We start from the raw sequence: 19868 nt of genomic DNA, 5'->3' as shown, positions 1-19868 counted from the left end.
CAAATTGCCATGGTAACTGTTTCTATCGTATGTTTATTGGGTGTTCAGGACCGAGATTATTTGTAATAATTTGAGACTACTGGGATTCTTTCCCTCTCATTGGAAGTAAAACACATTTTTACAGCAGAATGGATGCCAATTTCACTGCCAATAACTACTTAAAAAAAATTTCTATTTCATTTACTGCTATGCTACTCTTTAAAGACAGGGGCCCATTTTCATACCAGCAATATTCCCATGTTAAGGAAAGGTGCCAGCGATGCTCACCTGTACCACCTATATCAATCTCTGTATCTATTGATGATGTGTGTTGATACACTGCCTTTCTTCCATTGTATTTTATAAATGATACACGTTTGCAAGTTACAGCCTACAGAATCTAGTGGTCTTCTTTAAATAAAGCATCATGATCATATATTTACATTACCAATGTTTTTGCCTTTAATGTTTTTACCAATTGTAATGATAGCCATTTCCTCATGAATGCGTTGCAGTTGTGAAAAATGGCCGTATGAATCTTGATAATACAGTATGTCTATTTTAACAGCTTGGAAGGAATTCCAACAAAAATGAAAGTAGAATGTAAATATAAAAAAATACACTTCATTTTTGAAAATGCATGAGGATGAACTGCTACACTTCACAATGGAATATTTTTCATGATGTGTTAATGCAATTCATGAAGTATGCCGATGTGAAACATTGCAGTTCATACCCTCATGTATTCTCAAAACTGAAATTTATTTCTTAAATAAACTTTTATTTCGTGTGTTATGGTTTAAAACTAATACTTGTACTGATATATGTTGAGTCTATGGATAAAAATAAGTTTACCTTTGGAAATTTTATTAACGCATTTTTTCCATGCACAGGAAAGGATGGAATTCAAACGTTAATTCATTTATTCTTCTTATTTATGAACACACAAAAGGAATTTTCATGTTGATGGAACTGTTTTGTACAATCAGAAGCATCTTTTGGGTTAATATTCTCCAAATCCTACAGCAAGTCACGTTCAAAATATGTTGAACTGACATGGTAGCTTTGATGTTTCATAATGCTCTAAATGTTTTGAGTGAATTATGACGACAAGAGGTGCACGCAGTGGCTGTATTTTGGTATGGCTTACAATAAATTAGACTGTAAATAACAGGAAATGTTTATCAAATGTCTCCGAGGACACCTGTTTAGTGTTACTTCCCATGTATGTTTTTATCAGTGTTTCTCCTATTGAGTCATATGATGCCCCTCCAAAGTAGCTGGGAGATTATAAAGCACCCGATAATTACTTTCATATGAAACATGGCAGTTTCATGTCATATAACTTCATTGAAATATCTCTGTCGTTTCTCCGCCCCAAGAGAAATTTTTTGGCTAACCAGTCTGTATATTAGTTTTCATCAAAAACATGTGGTTTTAAATTGAATTGAGGAAATAAAAACTTTACATCATCTGAAGAATAATTAAAAATATCTAAATTATGTTGTAGTTCCCAATCTACTTTGAATACCTGACTCCATTAATTTACAAAGGAATCTGTTTAACAGTGCCAACATGTCTTTCTGCTTTCCAGCATCCTCGCTTTGAATTCTTCAGCATTTGTCTTCAATAAAATGCATCAGGACAGCCCCACTAAAAATCTGTTAGAAGTTTAAATTAAGGAAATATACTTCAACTGAAAATTGATGTGGGAAAGTTTAGAATCTCTGAAAAAATATCAGTGCTGCCCTTCGACTTGTACAGCATATATGTGGCAATACACTAGTATTTCAAATATTATCTACATCATATTTTCAGCACTGATGAGCTAAATACCCTAATTGTGTTAAGTGTTTAAGTCAAGATAATTGCACCAAACCCTGTTGAAAATAAGTTTCATAACAGTTCACTTATTATAAATTACAAGATCCTGTGGATTTATTACCCATAATCCTCACAGTGAATCACCCTATCAGCACCCCCTGGTGACAGAATAGATAGCAATTCCTAAATAAATGTAAAAAGCTGCCAATCTACTAAATCTCTATCATCAAGTATCTCTCTTAACAAAAGTAATATAAGAATGCATGAGGTAATATTTAAACCTAGAATAAACAAGAGTGATTTAAGGGAACATTAACAACTTTCTGATGTTTGGGGACATTCCCTATCCTTACAATGTTTTAAAGTCAGGGCAAACTCTTGATCAGGTCAGAAGACTGGTAATTCAATAAACCTCCATACATGCACTGTTGGTAGGAAATGGAGTTTATCTCATTACTCTCTTCATTGTTCAGGTAATCAAGTTTAATGTGATCAAAAGATCTTCATCCATTAAGCCCATGATTACAGTTATATAAATCGGCCATTAGTCTCACATGCTTTGTTCATCAATTAAACTTGTACTATATTTTTGAGACTGGACATTTTAGATCTGATTCAATAGCCCACTGATGGGTTTTCTTTGAAGAATCCCACTGTTTCAGGGGAAATTAATGGACAACTAGAAGAGGTTGGTGCCTGGGTGAGGAATGGTCAGTGCTGGGAATTGCTAGGTGATCTTGGCATGAGGTGTCAGTGATGAAGAGAAACAGAAGCGTGCCATTTATCACCCTGTCCATTGTCTAACCCACCAGAATCAAATTTCCCAACTTCATTTATTTTCTTTTACAATGAGTAGGATTGGGTGTATTTTTTTCATTCATTTGAGAAGAAAACCTGTTACCTATATAATATAAAAGTGGAGGGAAAAAGCAGAATACAGTTACATATACCCTATATAGCTTACAGTGTATCTTGTAGTCAAAAATACAAATACTGGTATCCCCCCCCCCCCCAATCCTCTAATGTGATTTTAATCCTTCATTGCATTGACAGCCCGTGTGATTTGATCATCTGTTTGGCTGTGTTTTGCTGATGTTGTAGGGAGCTGTTTACTTTAATAAAGAGGACTAATCTGTCCCATCTTCTTTTCTCTCCTCCCCTGAAGAAATTGATAACATCCTCACCTGATGGTCAGTCTGAGAAAAGGGAAAGAAATGTAGCACATTGTTTATTTGCCCCCAGCAGGGAGCAGTGAATTCATTAGGGGAGATCACTCAGATAAAGAAATGGGATGACAGAAAAGGGGAGATCATCATCATGATAAAGGGTAGATCTGCCAACATTACTATGCATTTTCTTCAGACAGAAAAAAAACAAAGAAGTACCCTAATCTTGAGTGCATTCCTGCTAGTAACCTTTAATGTGTAGTATAAAATGGGAATTCCTGCTAGTAACCTTCAATATATAGTATAAAGCAGGGGAATTCCAACAGTACATGTGTGACATTGCATGACTTCATGAAATGGAAGTGGAGGTCACAATGAAAATTAAAAACACTGATTGAAGACAAGATTGATTGACTGATTGTATCTTGTTTAACGTTCCTCTAGAGAATTTTTCACTCATATGTAGACGTCACCAATACCAGTGAAGGGCTTCAAATTTAGGCCTATGCTTGGTGCTTACGGCCATTGAGCAGTGAGGGTTCTTTAGCATGCCACACTTACTATGACATGGGACATCCGTTTTTAAGGTCATCTCCGAGGACCTGGGACATTCACACCTGATGTTGAGCGTTTCGTGATGTAACTGTCACTATCTGTTTTTAACGACTTAGGTCTGTTGTGGCTGGGATTTGAACCCCGACCTTCCACGTGTGGAGCAATTGCTCTACCTCTAGACTACCGCGCCGGTGATTGAAGACAAGAAGTTGACAATTTATGTTCTTACATTCAATAACACATATATATCAGGAGAGACAACAAAGTGAAGGAAGCTATGTCGATAGAGGTCAAAAATACTAGTAAATGGTTTAGAGGTCAAAAATACTAGTAAATGGTTTAGAGGTCAAAGATACTAGTAAATGGTTTAGAGGTCAAAGATACTAGTAAATGGTTTCATCAGCAGTTTGAAACACAGAAGCTCACATAATTATACCACCCTTAAATAGCAACAACCACGCTCGCTAGGTGGCGCGTCATGTTCTATTTTTATTTCTACAGGAAAAGTGGGACGAGGTTCCACCCTATTTTTTACGGGCTAGTATGGATAAACCTAGAGCCTACGAATGATGCGAAGTTGATCGTTCGGATCTAAAATAGCTATATTTAGCGTATCTCACGTGATTAGGCACATTCCAGAAAATCCCTTTGAGATTGAAGGCGATTAAGCAGAGCGAGTATATGTAAACATTTACTTAACGGTTAAATACCGCAACAAAGAGTGACATATTAATACATTTTATGCATAAATAAATTATACTGAGGTCAAACATGGACGATAATTGCCCGTGTTCATATAGTATTTGATTGATTTAGATATCCAAGGAAAGATAACTCCCATTATTAACGTACTCACAACGTACCGGTGGTATACAATAACACAATGTTTATACATTTCTGAATGATGAGTGAATCTTTATTTTCATCAGAATGTTTTCCATCACACTCACAGACCAGGTCCCCATACCCCTACCAGTGTCAATCTGTGACTGATAGCAGTGCGGTATTTAATTTGATATAGTCTAGAGGAAATTCGAAATATGGTAGTGACATTTCTTCCTCACTGAATTAGCTGGATTTTTAATGTTAAAGAAAAGTGGGGTATGGACTGGGGGGGGGGGGGGGGGGGGGGGGGGGGGGTTAAAAATGCTATTTGCCAAATTTTCAACAATATTAATTACAAGGCAAGACAAAAGGGGTCATAAGCTACATATGATGCAATTTTCACTTGCAAGTTGCACTGCCACCAGTTACACTTAATTAGTGACTTACTTACAGATGAATAAAGGTAACTTACAAATATTTTATTTATTTATTTATCTATCATTTCATTTTTTTTTTTAATATCATGGTTTGTACTTGAAGAGTCATCGCAATAAAGGGACATTAATTATTAGTGTTACAAAAAAATCTGATCATGCAGTTTTTAAATTTCTGAATTTTGAAAAAATAAAAATAAATAATTCTGATACCACTCAGCCCCCGACTGGTCAGAGAGTTCTGCTTCTGTCAGTTCTGATGCAACTAGCTCAGCCCCCAGACTGGCCCAGAGAGTCCACTGTTTTCGGTAAATTCTGATAATGATGCAACTCAGCCCCCCCCCCCCCCCCACCCCCCTCCCGACAGCTCTACCAGAAGTTCTCGGAAAAGACTTGCTGATGTTTAATAAATCAGTTTTCTATTAATTTTACTTTTGCTCTTGTTCATCAGTTCATTAGGCTATGGCCCAATCTGATTAAATTTAAGATCGTTGATCCGCTCCGTATTCCTCTTCCTTTCCTGTATCTGTGAAGTCCAGAGGTGAGATATATTCCAAAACAATGAAGAGTGTTCATGGAACAATTCAGTATTAATTGTTTTCCTTTTCTGTTGTATGACTTATTTCAATAAATAACTTTCAGGTCACTTTTTAATGTGAAATGGAACATTTTCAATTTTTGACAACCTGACGGTAGGGGTGTTTAAGACACTATACTCATTTTCTGTAAGGAAGTGGAGTAAAAGGAATTCAGAATTGGATTCATCATACTCAAAATTGGTAATTACACCTGCTTTTTATTGTTTTGGGTAATGGTGTTTCAAGAAATAAAGTTGGGTCACTTTTTGATGCGAAATGAAACATTTTCCGTTTTAGGCAACCTGATGGTAGGGGTGTTTAAGACACTATACCTCATTTTCTATAAGAAATTGGAGTAAAAGGAATCCAGATTTGAAATCAGCATACTCAAAATTGGTAATTACACCTGATTTTTATTGTTTTGGGTAATTTTTAAAAAAATGGGTGGTGGTTGCTACCTTAAACATTGGTGTTTTGGGATTGCATATGAGTGGCATATCAGGATATATGATAGCAACAAAGGAATGTCACAGCAACACAAGCTTATGTAGCTGGTACTCTTAGTAACACGATCTGCTACACCCGTCTGTTGCATTTTTCAAGTGTGCACTTAAAAATACATAATACACACATGATAGCTTTAACATATCAAATGATCTCAAAACTGTTGCCATTTCAAATTTCCTATGTCATATTTTAGATCTGTATCTCTCAGTTTCATTTAAGTGTTTGTACTTAATTGACTTGCATATGCTACATCACATTTATATGAAACTCTGGTTAGAGAAGGTAAAGAATCTGATGAGGAGAAGTAGCACCTTCTACCCAATATAATTATGTAATATTACACAATAAAATGCACAGACCAGTATTATTTATTTAAAATAACAATCACTCAAGATCATACATAGGGTTTGTGCAACAACTCTTAAACATATTTTATTTCACCTTACATTATGAAAGAATTGCAGAAAAGTTTTGAGTGCACGCCCTGCGCCAGATCGACATCATCATTTGACTTTATGTTGTTCACTTGAGTCATTTAAGTGTCAGTGATAACCCTGTTTTGCTTCATAAAAGTTGAGCATGAATTACTGATTTTAAAATAAAAAAAACCCTACAGATTCTGTATTTTTTAGAAACTCGTTTGCATTGAAAAACCTTTACCTAGCTTTAATTTAAGTGCATGAATGAAAAGTTTATGACAATTTTATCCTCCTTAAACATGTTTAATACTCATCATGCCTCTTCCTTCAGAAAAACTCTTAAAGAAGAATGTCGGTGATCATGAGAATGCTATGAAGATGCTCCGCTTTGAGGTGATGCTCGCATCAAAAACTGGCGGTAAGAGCACTACAGGAAATCTGAGGCACCCGGGAAGATACAATGTTTTTTACACTTGCACATGAAAGAATTTTAGTTCCCTCAGAATATAAAAATTCAACTTCCATTTAACCATGGCCAATTGACTCCTAGTTAACAAAGCTTGCAATTCTAATCATTGAAATGTTTTATTCATTACATGCTGAAGCTTGCACTTTCATACCTCCCCAGTACAAGATCAAACAAACTATAAAGAAACTGTTGCCCACTCCTGTGTACTATAATTAAGGGATGCTTCTTGAACATTTTTCTTGGGAATGAAAAATGGTTACATCAATAATTTGGACTCTGAGAACAAGTTCACTCCTTTAGAAGAATGAACTGTCTTAGGAGACTGGGAGAAGATGTGAATGTTGTGTATCAGTTATGTAACAGAAACATGATGCCTAACATCAGCCTCTCTGTTCAGTAAACTAATTTCCTGTAAAAACCTCAACAGTGATTAAAGTTTTACGTTGAACACAAATCATTGGCAGCTCTTTGTGTTGTTTATGAAACACCTGACATTGCTACTGCTGGAAACTGTAAACACTATCACATAGAATGTCCTTATAGCGGAGGTCCGGGACAGGCAGCCATAAACACTACCAAACACACTGACATAGGCCAAATCACCAATTGATGACTGACAAACAGCCTCTAACAACCCTCAGTGCTCATAGCACTTATAAACATTGTGTTACATGGTAAATTACAAGTCTCTGGTCTTTTGAAGTTTAATTTTTATATTGATCTCTGTTGATAGAGGAAATTCAGGAGACATTTCACAAATCAGTTCTTAAAATATCTTGTGTTTTGAGACAAGTTTCACTGACATCGTGAGAAATATGTTACCTGGACTCATTGACCACCTGTAGGTCACCTGTCACACCTGGGTCATAACCATCAGGTGTATGTCACGTAAGTAGACGCTGCTAATGAGATAGGTGTACAATAGATGGTCCTTTTATGTCAATGGTCAAGAACTACTCCATATACTACTCCTAAATCCTGTGAAAATTCCAACTGATTCTTGGTCCATACTGACAAAAGCAACCTCAAGCAGTGCAATATATGTGATAAATGTCATAAAGTGCTTCAACCAACATGTATGGTGAAAAAGACTTTGAAAATGTTGTCAGCATCCTCTCTCTGTAATATATCGTAACCACTAAAAATCCATGCTAAATAGCCGTTTTCGACAACAAGTTGAACAATTTTTGTAGTAAATAAAATTCAGTACAAGAGTGTGTAGTTCTTTACAATGAATAACATAACCTAGTATTAAAAAAAAATTATCACTGGTAACCTGTAACTCATCAAGTCATATAATTATGTATGCTTATCTTTATTATATCAAATCTGATATAACCTAGTTAGTGCCAGCTTCCTTCTCACCACTTCCTGGTTGGTGCCATTTTATTTAGTAACCATTTCCTTGGTGCCATTTTATTTAGTAACCATTTCCTTGGTGCCATTTTATTTAGCAACCATTTTCTTGTTAATGTTTGATGCCATTCTAATTAATTAGCACTTTCTCTTACGTACAGATCACTTCCTGGTTTGTGCCATTTTATTTATTCATCACTTCCTTTTTAATGTTTGATGCCATTCTAATTAGTCTGCACTTTCTCTTTCTGCACCTTTTTGTAGTTGGTACCATGTAAATTAGATACCACTTCCTTGTTTGTGCCAATTAATGAAACCACCATATACTTTTTTGATTACAATATATTCAGTTACTTACTTTTCATTGGAGTTTTCCATTGTTCTGTGGGCCCAATGAGTAAATGTGCCCAGAGCTCCAGATAGAAGATCCCCCTGCCCACCACATCGTCTTGGGGACCCCTCAGCAGTACACACAAGAGCTGAAAATGAGGTAAATGGTAAAATTCTAATCGGGAAAAATCTCTGTTGAGGTATAGAAGTTTCACTGCTATGAAGTGCAGTTCTATAAGACTGAGCAAAGCTGTGGATGGTCATGTGACACTGATGCCAAGTATACCATTCCAATTATCCGGACGCTTTTGCTGGGAGCCAAAGTGTCCGGATTAACGAGGCTCCACTGTATACCATTTCAGTCAGTCACAAACTCCGTAAAATTTGTTTTATTCTGTTTAAAAACCATACTGAACTTACATAAAGATTACCACTTCTGCATACATTTTTTATTTAACTAAAATACGTTTTTATGTTGTATCATCTTTTATCATGCAACTGAATTTAAAATTTTAAAGATCAAAAACTTTATTATATCAAATCTGATATAACCTAGTTAGTGCCAGCTTCCTTCTCACCACTTCCTGGTTGGTGCCATTTTATTTAGTAACCATTTTCTTGTTAATGTTTGATGCCATTCTAATTAATTAGCACTTTCTCTTACGTTTCACTGCTATGAAGTGCAGTTCTATAAGACTTTAAAACTCTACAATGTTCTATGAAACAAAAACAAAAAACAAACCCAACCATAATAGATAAAACAGAAGCTTATCACAACATAATCATATAAATATTACAATACATGTAAAATAAACAGCTATCAACTATCATTTTAAAATCTGATCAAATGAACTTTCCATCGTCTTCCCACAGCCTCTTTGTGATGATAATCCCATGTTTTTTGGCGGCAATTCCTGATAACCTGCCATATGTTTTTTTCTGTCTTAATTGTCATAAAAACATTTTAACAGAATTTATACATAGATCAAATCAACCAATTTCCATCTGTCAAAGGGATGGCTTAACCAATTTTTCACAAGTCTTGGAACGAGAAAATATATCTATCAACTGGTGAAGAGGTCTGTGGTATGGCACGGTTAGGTGGCAGCACATCTCATCAGCAGCCGCCCTCAGACCGGTGAAAAACAACTGAATACAAGAAAATCCTTCAATCTTCATAATGATGACTTACTGGAACAACTGCTATGAGCCATAATATTTAGGGCTTCAATGAAAATGTTTTTCTGCTGCATTAATAAACTTTGCATTCCCAATCAGTTATGTCTTTGATACACAAATTTTCTGTATTTAAGTGTGTGATCTCTTTCTACCATACAAAAAAGTCAAATTTCCATTATCATTTAAATACATATTCAATTTCATTTAGAAATGATAAATATATATAATGTATATACTTCATTACAATGCTGGAGTTCAATCACATTTAGTGGTTGATGTTGTGTGTGAATGGGAAGACATCATGCTCGGTGTTTGACTGACCAACAAAATCTGTCTAGATATCATTATAACGTTGTATTGTAGGCGTATTATCTCCAAGATTTACAACATTAAGGAGATATGCTACACCAGAGAAATTTCATATGGATGAAAAATCAAATTTACTTTATTTAGTCAAAATATACAGTTTTAGTAGAAAGCATTCTGAAAAAAATTAAAACCTCTTCTTGACTCAAACCCGCGATCTACAGTTCAGCAGTCAACATGCTAACCTACTGAGATACTCAGCTAGGCGATGATTTTTTAAATGAATACACAAATTTTGCTGAAATTTATATTTTCTCCCATGTTTTAAAAGAAAGTCAGCGATTAAGATGATGTAGAGTACCTCCTTAATCATATCATACTTGTCCTTATATTTCAAAAAAACTGTCTAGTTTTTTTTTAAAATTTAAAATACATAGACCGACTAGATAAGCATTTCCATTTGACTTATCATAGAAAGATAAATATGTAGCAATAATATGAAGCATGTTTACAAAGTCCCTCTATATTTTTGGAAAGGAAAACGGTTTGAAAATGTGCACTTTTAAATAAAATTTTGAAATTATGGAAAATATATTATGTTTACCAGCATTTAAATTTTTTTTTTTAAAAATCACAATATCTCAAACTAGAGTACTGTCAACTTTGCTTTAAAAGACTGAAAGGAATTTTAGGGGGTCATTCATATTGTGTAGCCTTTTAAATTAAAACTATGAAACAAGTCACATATAATAGCAAGCTTTCCTTCCAAGATGGCTTCTACTAACACGAAAAAATACAAATTACATGAACCTGTTGTTCATTGTATCCAAAAATTCAAAATGCATTCCATTAGGTTCATTCTATTTTCTTCAGACGACTGCCACTGACAAGAATTCTAAATGCTTCTCTTGCATTCCTACTGTGTATATTGCCAGCATCTATCATGTTATGTTTTCACAATGAACTGTATATAGAGTCCTTGGTACTCTGACAACATATGTGAAACAAAGTTAGAATTTTATCTTCCTGTGAGGAATGGACAGTGTTGGTGGTGGGTCTCCCTTCTCACAGATCTTTTGTCAAACACATAAACATTTCATCAGAGAAGGCTTTTTGGGGAAAATTCACCTGATAAAAGCTGCTCTGAAGTACTCCAGGACTGAGGCAGTGTCACATAAGCCTTAAATTGTGGTTTAAATTATCTTGCAATATCAGGCACTTTATCTTAGAACATTTCACAGAGAATAAAACTGGAATAAATGTGTCTACAAAAGAGACATAAATCAATTACTCCTATGATTACAATGTTATGCTAATTAGATTTGAGAGCTTAATAAGACTTTATGATACAGACAAGAGTTACAGAAGGACCGGACTCAGGTGTGAATTTTGCCAGAATTTCCTCAGTATGAGAAGAAGTCTGCACTAAACAGTCACTAAAATTACAACCCATGGTGATAAACTGCCACTGGTCTCAGCTGCTGAGTTCACGGCACAGAATTACTGTTAATGTACTGATAGTATCGAAATTCGATTATAATCTCATAGTAATTATTACAAAAGCAATAAAAACAGTCAAGAATTACATCATATATAAACTGCACCATCATGTGATCTAACTCACCATTGTCACCATCCGAGATGATGTCATCTTCTCCCTTTTGTAGGATGGTAACATTCCCCATTTTACGACTCAGGGTGTTAACATTTCCTACCAGATCTGTATCATGAGGCTTGTGACCAACCTATCAAATTAAAATATTTCCATTTATCAGAGTACACAAATATATAGTTTTATAGTCTTTCATGTCTAAAAAAAGAAGATGTATTCAAAATATATTTCATTTGCATAATTTCTTTTATTTTCAGTAAACAATCAGAGATACTGGTAGATAAAATTGCCTCCAATTATAATAACAAATTATCTTTTTACAATTTCATTCCACATCTGTTTTTTCTTCTTTTTTTTTTTAACTTTCTTATTAGTAAGTACTTCATAAGACCATGGATTAGTATTACATCCATATTCAGTGCCAAGTCTGAGTTCAGTATATTAATTGTAAGATGATATACGATAGCTATAACAGCTAAATGTGCTCCTGATAATGTCATAAAGTCCGATCTGTTTAATGAGTTTGTAATGGACAGTAACTGAAGCTTGGTTTATTTACACTCACAGAAGGAATGCCTCCTGTTATAAATATTTACTTCTTAGATGTGATTGATCATTATTAATATTTCATTATTTTCTGTAGCACCTACCACACCATGAAGAATTCCAGAGTAAAGTTTATGAAAAGATTTGTGTCACTTCCACAACATTTGGCAGTGAACATACAGATTTAGACTACATTCATTGCCTTAGCATCCTTACAAAAATAAACATAAATTATTTTCTTCTAGCTATTCAAGACATATGGCACTGGATTCTAATTACAAATGAATGCTGAAAAAACATGCTTTTATTTTTCTTGTTTGTGATTACCAAAAGCATTTTGGTGAAACTCTCACCATACATTACATAATGAAATGTACTTTATCAGGCAAACAAATTCATAAAAAATATATGCCAAAAACTGTAGACACTGGGGTAAATGGGGAATATCATTTGGTTAATGGATGAATTATTTAAAGATTTCTCCTCAAATGAGACAAACCAAGCCATTTATATTAGTATCATGGAGTTTACCTACTTTACTTCTTCATTAAAGAAAACAGTCACATCTTACATTGTTTTTTTTTTAATCAGGTCCTAAATTTATTGATCCTCCCTCTGCGATCTCTCCCACTGGGTGACCAATAAAGTAAATGATTGATAGTCACCTCCCTGATTAATTATTAATCCCATCAATTACGGTCGCCATCTTAGCTGCTGAATTATGTGCCTGTCAGCATCTAATGATGAAGACTCTACAGAGCTACATAGGCAGAAAATTCTCATCAAACTTAATTTGGGCAAAATGAGAGTCTGTATCTGTGAAAATGTCCCCTAAATCAGCCATAGCCTCCTGAGTCACCTCACAGTTAATGCTCACTGACCAAAATAAACTCGCAATTCTTGCCTCTTAAAGAGTCAATTCTGATCCCAATAACACAATTCTCAGATTGTTTAGTACAGTGAGAGTGAAAGTAAGTCAATTAAGTAAAACTGTAATCGTAGTCCAATCTTAGTTCAGGATAGCAGTGTGCTGCTTCATTATTCTTTCTTTAATTTCAATCATTTTGTTTTGGTTACCATTATTAATTTCTAATGAATGAATAAAAATATCATAAGAATTTGTTAATTATCCCTCTTTATTGAAAAATATATCTATTTGCAAAAGTCATTTTCTATTAACATTAACAATAAATCTATTTTCTAAACATGCTTTATTAGATTTGTAGACAAAAATAAAACTTTTTGATGAAACTGCCAATAAAGATGAAAATTATACAAATAAGTACTTACAATTTTCTCAAAGAGTCTTTCAAACTCGACTTTATTTGGTGTAAGAATGGCCTTTTTATACCCAATAATAATGGATGGGTCCTCTGTAATCATGTGAAGACCATCCTGTAAAAAAGAAAGTTTACATTAACAAAAATCAGTATGACGAGTATAATACCTCTAACAAATACACCCCAATTCATACAATCTTTAGATCTATTGTAGAGGAGGGGGGGGGGGGGGGCAGATTTTATCCCTGGGACCTGTCCCAAAATCTAATTACTGAGACCATGTATTTTCCCCCCATTTCATTTTGAAATCATTTAAGAAATCTAGTCACTTTGATTGCATTATAAATTATGGATAACTTAGACAGCAGTTGGTATCTACTCACTACATTCACAGAATGCAAATGGAATCTTTTACATTATGAAATACTGTAAAAGAATAATAAGAAATGAAGTTAGACAAAGGCATATGTCAGTTATAATGTACACCCAACAGGTGATCTGGTTGGCACAAATGATTAAATATTTTATGAACAGAATCATGCATGCTGTGACTGTGGTCCATATCAAATCTACAGGAATGCTTACAGCATCTATCACCATAGGAAGGCCTCGCTCTTTCGCCTGAATCACGATGTCCTGAAAAATTAAAAGAATGTACACATTTCTTATCATTGCTGAACAACCAAAGGGAGATAACAAAAAAATTCAGAGCATATTCATAGAAAGGAATTGTATACAATCTTGTACCTTAGTATTTCCTAAAATCTTTTTTTCCCTCCCAAGTCCTGGCCCTATCACCAAGACATGGATTCTCTGAATCCAATTCTCCATCTCCTGACCAGCAGATACACTGTCCCTACAAAACAAGGAAAAATTAATATGTACATACAAACAGAAACAGGCAGAATTCAAGACAAATGATAGCCCATCTCCTCACTAGTAGCAATACTCCCTACAATACAGGCAATGATAGCCCATCTCCTCACTAGTAGCAACACCCCCTACAATACAGGCAATGATGGCCCATCTCCTCACTAGTAGCAATGACAATGACTTTATTCTCATAAACCAATTCACATCAATGTAGAGAACATGTGAGATACATACATATATACAATACAAATCAGCACATACACAATTAGTAAACCTCTTACACTCCTTTAATACAAAACAGGCAATTCTCAAGACCAATAACAGCCCATCTCCTGAATAGCAGACACACTGTCCCTTGCAGCACTGGGAAAAATTCAGGACCAATACTGGCCCATCTCCTGACCAGCAGAAATCCATCCCTACTAAAAGGCTTAAAAACATTGCTTGCCTATCTCCCAACTAGCAGATTCCTTATATACAGTAACAGGTCATACATAAATTGTATTTGTAGAGTCTAAAGATATGCCTTTGTCAAATGTCACTCAAATGAAAGTTTGAAACCTTCGACATTTACTTTGAAACCTTCGACACTGTAAATGATTTGTTGACAGAGCTAGCCTACTATTGGGGTGAGTACAGCTGTATATGATATACAAGCACAGGTACAAATTTTTTTTTCTGTGGGAGTGATTCCATCTCGAGCACCCCCCCCCCCCCCCCCCCCACACACACACTTCTCCCCATATATATATATATATATATATATATATATATATATATATATATATATATATATCCACTCTTGACTTAGCCTCTAACATTGGAATTATGCTGTTTACTTTGCAGGGAAAACCCCAGAAAAAAACGACATTACATCTGGTGGTAGGTTATATATAACGTTAAGACTGTTTGTACAATGTGATGTCACAGTAATAAGGCTCTCAAAATCCACACAAATGAGAACATCGTGGGCGTAATTTTTGAAACGTTTTCTATTTGTCTTGAATTTCTCCACCAATTCTCCTTCAAATTGAAAAAAAAATATTCTGAGTACATTTAATTTTGTAACGTGTTCTCTTCCGTTTACGGGATCCCTCAGTTACTAAACTGAGACCGAGACTCTATAATGATGTTTACTTATATATAAAACTAATAATCGCCTGCCAAAATATACAAATACGGCGAAATGAGTTCCTCTCGTGAAAATAAAATGATTACCCTTAATTACTTAACTAACTAATCACTAATAAAAATCACTATCAAAATAATCAACTAAGATCAACCAACTATATACAAAATGTTACTTTAAAAAAAATATTACTCAACGGATGAGCAAAACCTCCTGCCTTAAAAAAGGTGAAATGAGTGCTCAACAAATGAGTACTCAGCTACTCAGCACTTTTATTTTATAACGATAAACACTATATCTGTCCACTAAGGACTAGTCGAGCTATTCCCGCGAGAGTAAGGATACTTTATCCACGTTCTCTTATGGGAAACTGTCGGTTTACCTAAAATCTTCTCGCAGCAACTTTACACTTCGAAAGCCAAACTAACACTGAAAGTGCTGACGCTAGCGGGATGACATTTATATACCCTTATAGCGGAAGTCAAGGTCACATGCCAACTAATGGCGCCAAATTCAAATTTAATAACACTATTTACATTACAATTTGTATAGCTCTTTGAAATTCTTAATAATTGATAAGCATTGACGGTAATGTTTAAGTATAAATGGTGATAAATGGCAACTATAGTAGTAAAAGAACACAAAGTTTAATGTTGCAACATTTTAACATTGAGGTAAGTTCGAGTACCTCATATTCCCAAGGCATACTTTAAAAGTCTATGAAAATAGTTCATCTAATGTGTTTTGAAAAAAAACATTGACACTTAAAATCAGAAAAATATGTGCACAACAATAGTGAAAACAGAGTTTTACATAGAAAATTTTCACATACATTGTATTATTGATTATATTTTTGTCTAAATCACAAAATCTGGAAAAACCTGAAATATTATTGAAAGGGTATCCATTCCCTGTAGTTTATGTGCATTTCAGTGAACGTTTAAGAGGACTGTGAAGTATCAGTGATGTTAATCAGTTTTTGCGGGTTTTCAGGGAAGGTAACTCTTCCATGCCCCATACTTCTCTACAATGCTAAGAACCCCACATGATTTGGTCATATTTGTATTGATGATTCCTTATGCTACAATTTTACTAAGTAAAAGGAAAATTCATAATTTTTTCATGCCACTGCATGTCCTGCCAATTCTTTTAGCAAGGTAGTGATATCCTAAAATTTTATGTTACAGTAATGATTCCCATGTATAACATTGACATATTGACACAAATGTAAAAAAAGAAATGTTTGTAAAACATCTATGCCCCCCATCCCCCAGTGTAAAATTAAAAAGGGTTATACACATGCATTATTTAAATGATAGTAGAGTCAAATCATTCCAAAATATTGAGTAGACAATATCTTCCTATGTCCAGAGTAGATTGACCATGTGACCTAAAAATCAATAAGGGTCATATACTCCTTATGCTGTACCAGTGTACCAAGTTTGGTGTCAATCAAGCAAATAATTCTTAAAATACAGAAGACAATATATTAATATGTCCAGTTTAACCCTTGACTTTGACCAGGTGACTTCAAAATCAAGAGGGGTCATCACCTCTTTAAGATGTACCAGTGTACCAAGTTTGATACCTGTCAAGTAAAGGGTTCTCAAGATATTGAGTGGACAGTATATTCCTATGTCCAGTTTAACCCATGACCTTTGACCCGGTGACTTTAAAATCAATAGGGGTCATCTACTCTATAAGATGTACCAGCATACCAAGTTTGATGTCTGTCAAGCAGAGGGTTCTCAAAATATTGAGCGGACGGTATATTCCTATGTCCAGTTTAACCTGTGACCTCAAGAGGTCATCTTCTCCTAAAGATGTACCAGTGTATCAAGTGTGATGGCTGTCAGACAAAGGGCTCTCTAGACATCGAGTGGACAGTTTATTCCTATGTCTAGTTTAACCCTTAGCCTTTGACCATGTGACCTCAAAATCAATAGGGGTCATCTACTTCTTAGGATGTTACCAGTGTAACAAGTGTGATGTCTGTCAAGCAAAAGGTTCTCAAGATATTAAGCGGACAGCGTCTTCCTATGTCCAGAGTAGATTGACCCTTGACCTTTGACCTGAAAATCCCTTTTACTTGTAACCAACCCATATATGAAATATCACTATGATGAAGTGAATGGTTCTCAAGATATTGAGTGGACAACATCTGGTCTACCAACCAATCGACAGATGCAAAGCAATATGCCCCTCTTCTTTCAAGGGGGGGGGGGGGGGGGGGGGGGGGGGCATAGCTATATCAAATTGTACAGAATCCTTATATGTGACACAATGATGAAACATTTCTGCATTCATATATAGAAAATAAAGGTAGAGTCAAGTTTGCCACACGTAAACCTCTTCCTCTGTGTTTTTTCTTATTCAAAAGCCAGAATTAATCACACTGAACATGATCATTAGATGTCAAGCTTTCATAAACAGAAGTACAATCTGACATATCAGGTAGTGGCATGGGTGATTTTTACCTTGTGTGTGCATGTTAAAGCAATGATTGTCCATGTTAAAGCAATGATGGGGGTGGGAGAAGGGATTGTCGACATGTTTTGCATTGTTGAATCTGGAAATTTGATGCATGTAGTTGTTATTTTAAGATGCATAAAATCCAGACATTTGTATTTTTTGTTGCATAAAACAATCTTCTCAATAAGATCCGCTACTTCAAAATTTGTATTATGACGTAAAAACAAAGACTGTGACATCGCATATATACTACATGTATCTTGCCATGATCAATATTACATTTCATTATACATTAGACCTACTCATTTCCAATATGACACGCTGCATTGCAAAAGAGATCATAAGACTAAGATGAAATTGAAATTATCCATGTTTAACCGGAAAGGAAAAAATACAATGGACCAGATCGAAATTTAAACTTGGGCCCCATGAATCACCTATAAGGCGCTCTACCAACTGAGCTATGTAGCCACCGGTGCTCGAGTCTGACTGACCACTACATTCCTCCCTCCTTAAATGTCTTCACACCTGAAAACATCAAACCAAGATCTTTATCCCCTCCCAGCCAGGCATTTTCACCAGTCAGTTCCAGAAGCTGGTATATGGCACCAAATGTAACAGGAAGGGAGAAAATACAACGGACCAGACCAGGATTCGAACCCGGCCACTGGTAGTCAGGTGCTCTACCAACTGAGCTATCTGGCCACCAGCGATTGAACCCGGCTGACCGCTACACATGTAATTTAAATTCATAATCTCAGGACAATGAGATGTGTCTATATATATGCAAGAGCTAAAATGACGGTCCATATGATTATGGGAGTGTTTACTTTCTGTGCTTGCTATAGTGTATCATATCTTATCCTTACTATATGGAAGAAATGAAATAAACTTTTTTTCATACTGTTAATTCTGCAATTTTTTGTTTTTGAAAATGACAATCTTTTTCAAGATGCGAAATAATAGATTTGCAATTTGACAATAAATAAAAATTATCTTTAGGGTGATTACTTACAGGTAGGGGAGGAAAATGAGCTCTGAGCTGTAGGATTACTTACAGGTAGGGGAGGACAATGAGCTCCGGGCTGTAGGATTACTTACAGGTAGGGGAGGACAATGAGCTCTGGGCTGTAGGATTACTTACAGGTAGGGGAGGACAATGAGCTCTGGGCTGTAGGATTACTTACAGGTAGGGGAGGACAATGAGCTCCGGGCTGTAGGATTACTTACAGGTAGGGGAGGACAATGAGCTCCAGGCTGTAGGATTACTTACAGGTAGGGGAGGACAATGAGCTCCAGGCTGTAGGATTACTTACAGGTAGGGGAGGACAATGAGCTCCGGGCTGTAGGATTACTTACAGGTAGGGGAGGACAATGAGCTCTGGGCTGTAGGATTACTTACAGGTAGGGGAGGACAATGAGCTCCGGGCTGTAGGATTACTTACAGGTAGGGGAGGACAATGAGCTCCGGGCTGTAGGATTACTTACAGGTAGGGGAGGACAATGAGCTCCGGGCTGTAGGATTACTTACAGGTAGGGGAGGACAATGAGCTCCAGGCTGTAGGATTACTTACAGGTAGGGGAGGACAATGAGCTCTGGGCTTTAGAATTACTTACAGGTAGGGGAGGACAATGAGCTCTGGGCTTTAGAATTACTTACAGGTAGGGGAGGACAATGAGCTCTGGGCTTTAGAATTACTTACAGGTAGGGGAGGACAATGAGCTCCGGGCTGTAGGATTTGATGGCTGTCGCTGCTCCCTCAGTACAGAATACATAGGACAAATCACACCCCTACAACACAATAACACAATCAAAGATAACTTAACATCCGCTGAGCAAATCTTTTATATCAACATTCTGAGAAATACAGGCATTATTAACTTTCTAAGAATTACTATAAACAAGAGGCCCATGGGCCATATCGCTCACCTGAGTCACTTTGGCCCATATCTGAAGACTTTCCATATATATTTGCATGTAAAACCTTAGTCCCCCCAACCTACCCCTGAAGGCCATGATTTTTGCAAT

General features: G+C 35.7%; 1 protein-coding gene across 2 annotated transcripts in view; it reads right to left on the bottom strand.

The window, feature by feature from the left end:
• Positions 1 to 9210: 9210 nt before the first annotated feature.
• The window catches only part of LOC125682444 (ATP-dependent (S)-NAD(P)H-hydrate dehydratase-like), a 17669-nt gene continuing 7011 nt past the window's right edge, over positions 9211 to 19868 (bottom strand). The window contains exons 4-9 of one of the 2 annotated variants that reach the window (XM_048923044.2): positions 19543 to 19631; positions 14113 to 14221; positions 13951 to 14001; positions 13376 to 13480; positions 11552 to 11672; positions 9211 to 9591 (exon numbers count right to left, since the gene is read on the bottom strand). In XM_048923044.2, coding sequence (XP_048779001.1) covers positions 9560 to 9591; positions 11552 to 11672; positions 13376 to 13480; positions 13951 to 14001; positions 14113 to 14221; positions 19543 to 19631 — 507 coding nt within the window. In that variant the 3' untranslated portion in view covers positions 9211 to 9559. Of the gene's footprint in view, positions 9592 to 9790; positions 11673 to 13375; positions 13481 to 13950; positions 14002 to 14112; positions 14222 to 19542; positions 19632 to 19868 lie in introns of those variants that run through there. The other variant, XM_056155857.1, reaches the window with a different exon arrangement.

The sequence above is a fragment of the Ostrea edulis genome, chromosome 2 (genome assembly GCF_947568905.1).
Source record: "Ostrea edulis chromosome 2, xbOstEdul1.1, whole genome shotgun sequence".
In the NCBI taxonomy this organism is placed as follows: Eukaryota; Metazoa; Mollusca; class Bivalvia; order Ostreida; family Ostreidae; genus Ostrea; species Ostrea edulis.
The sequence above is the reverse complement of the archived record's forward strand: the minus strand, read 5'-3'. Positions and strand labels throughout refer to the sequence as shown.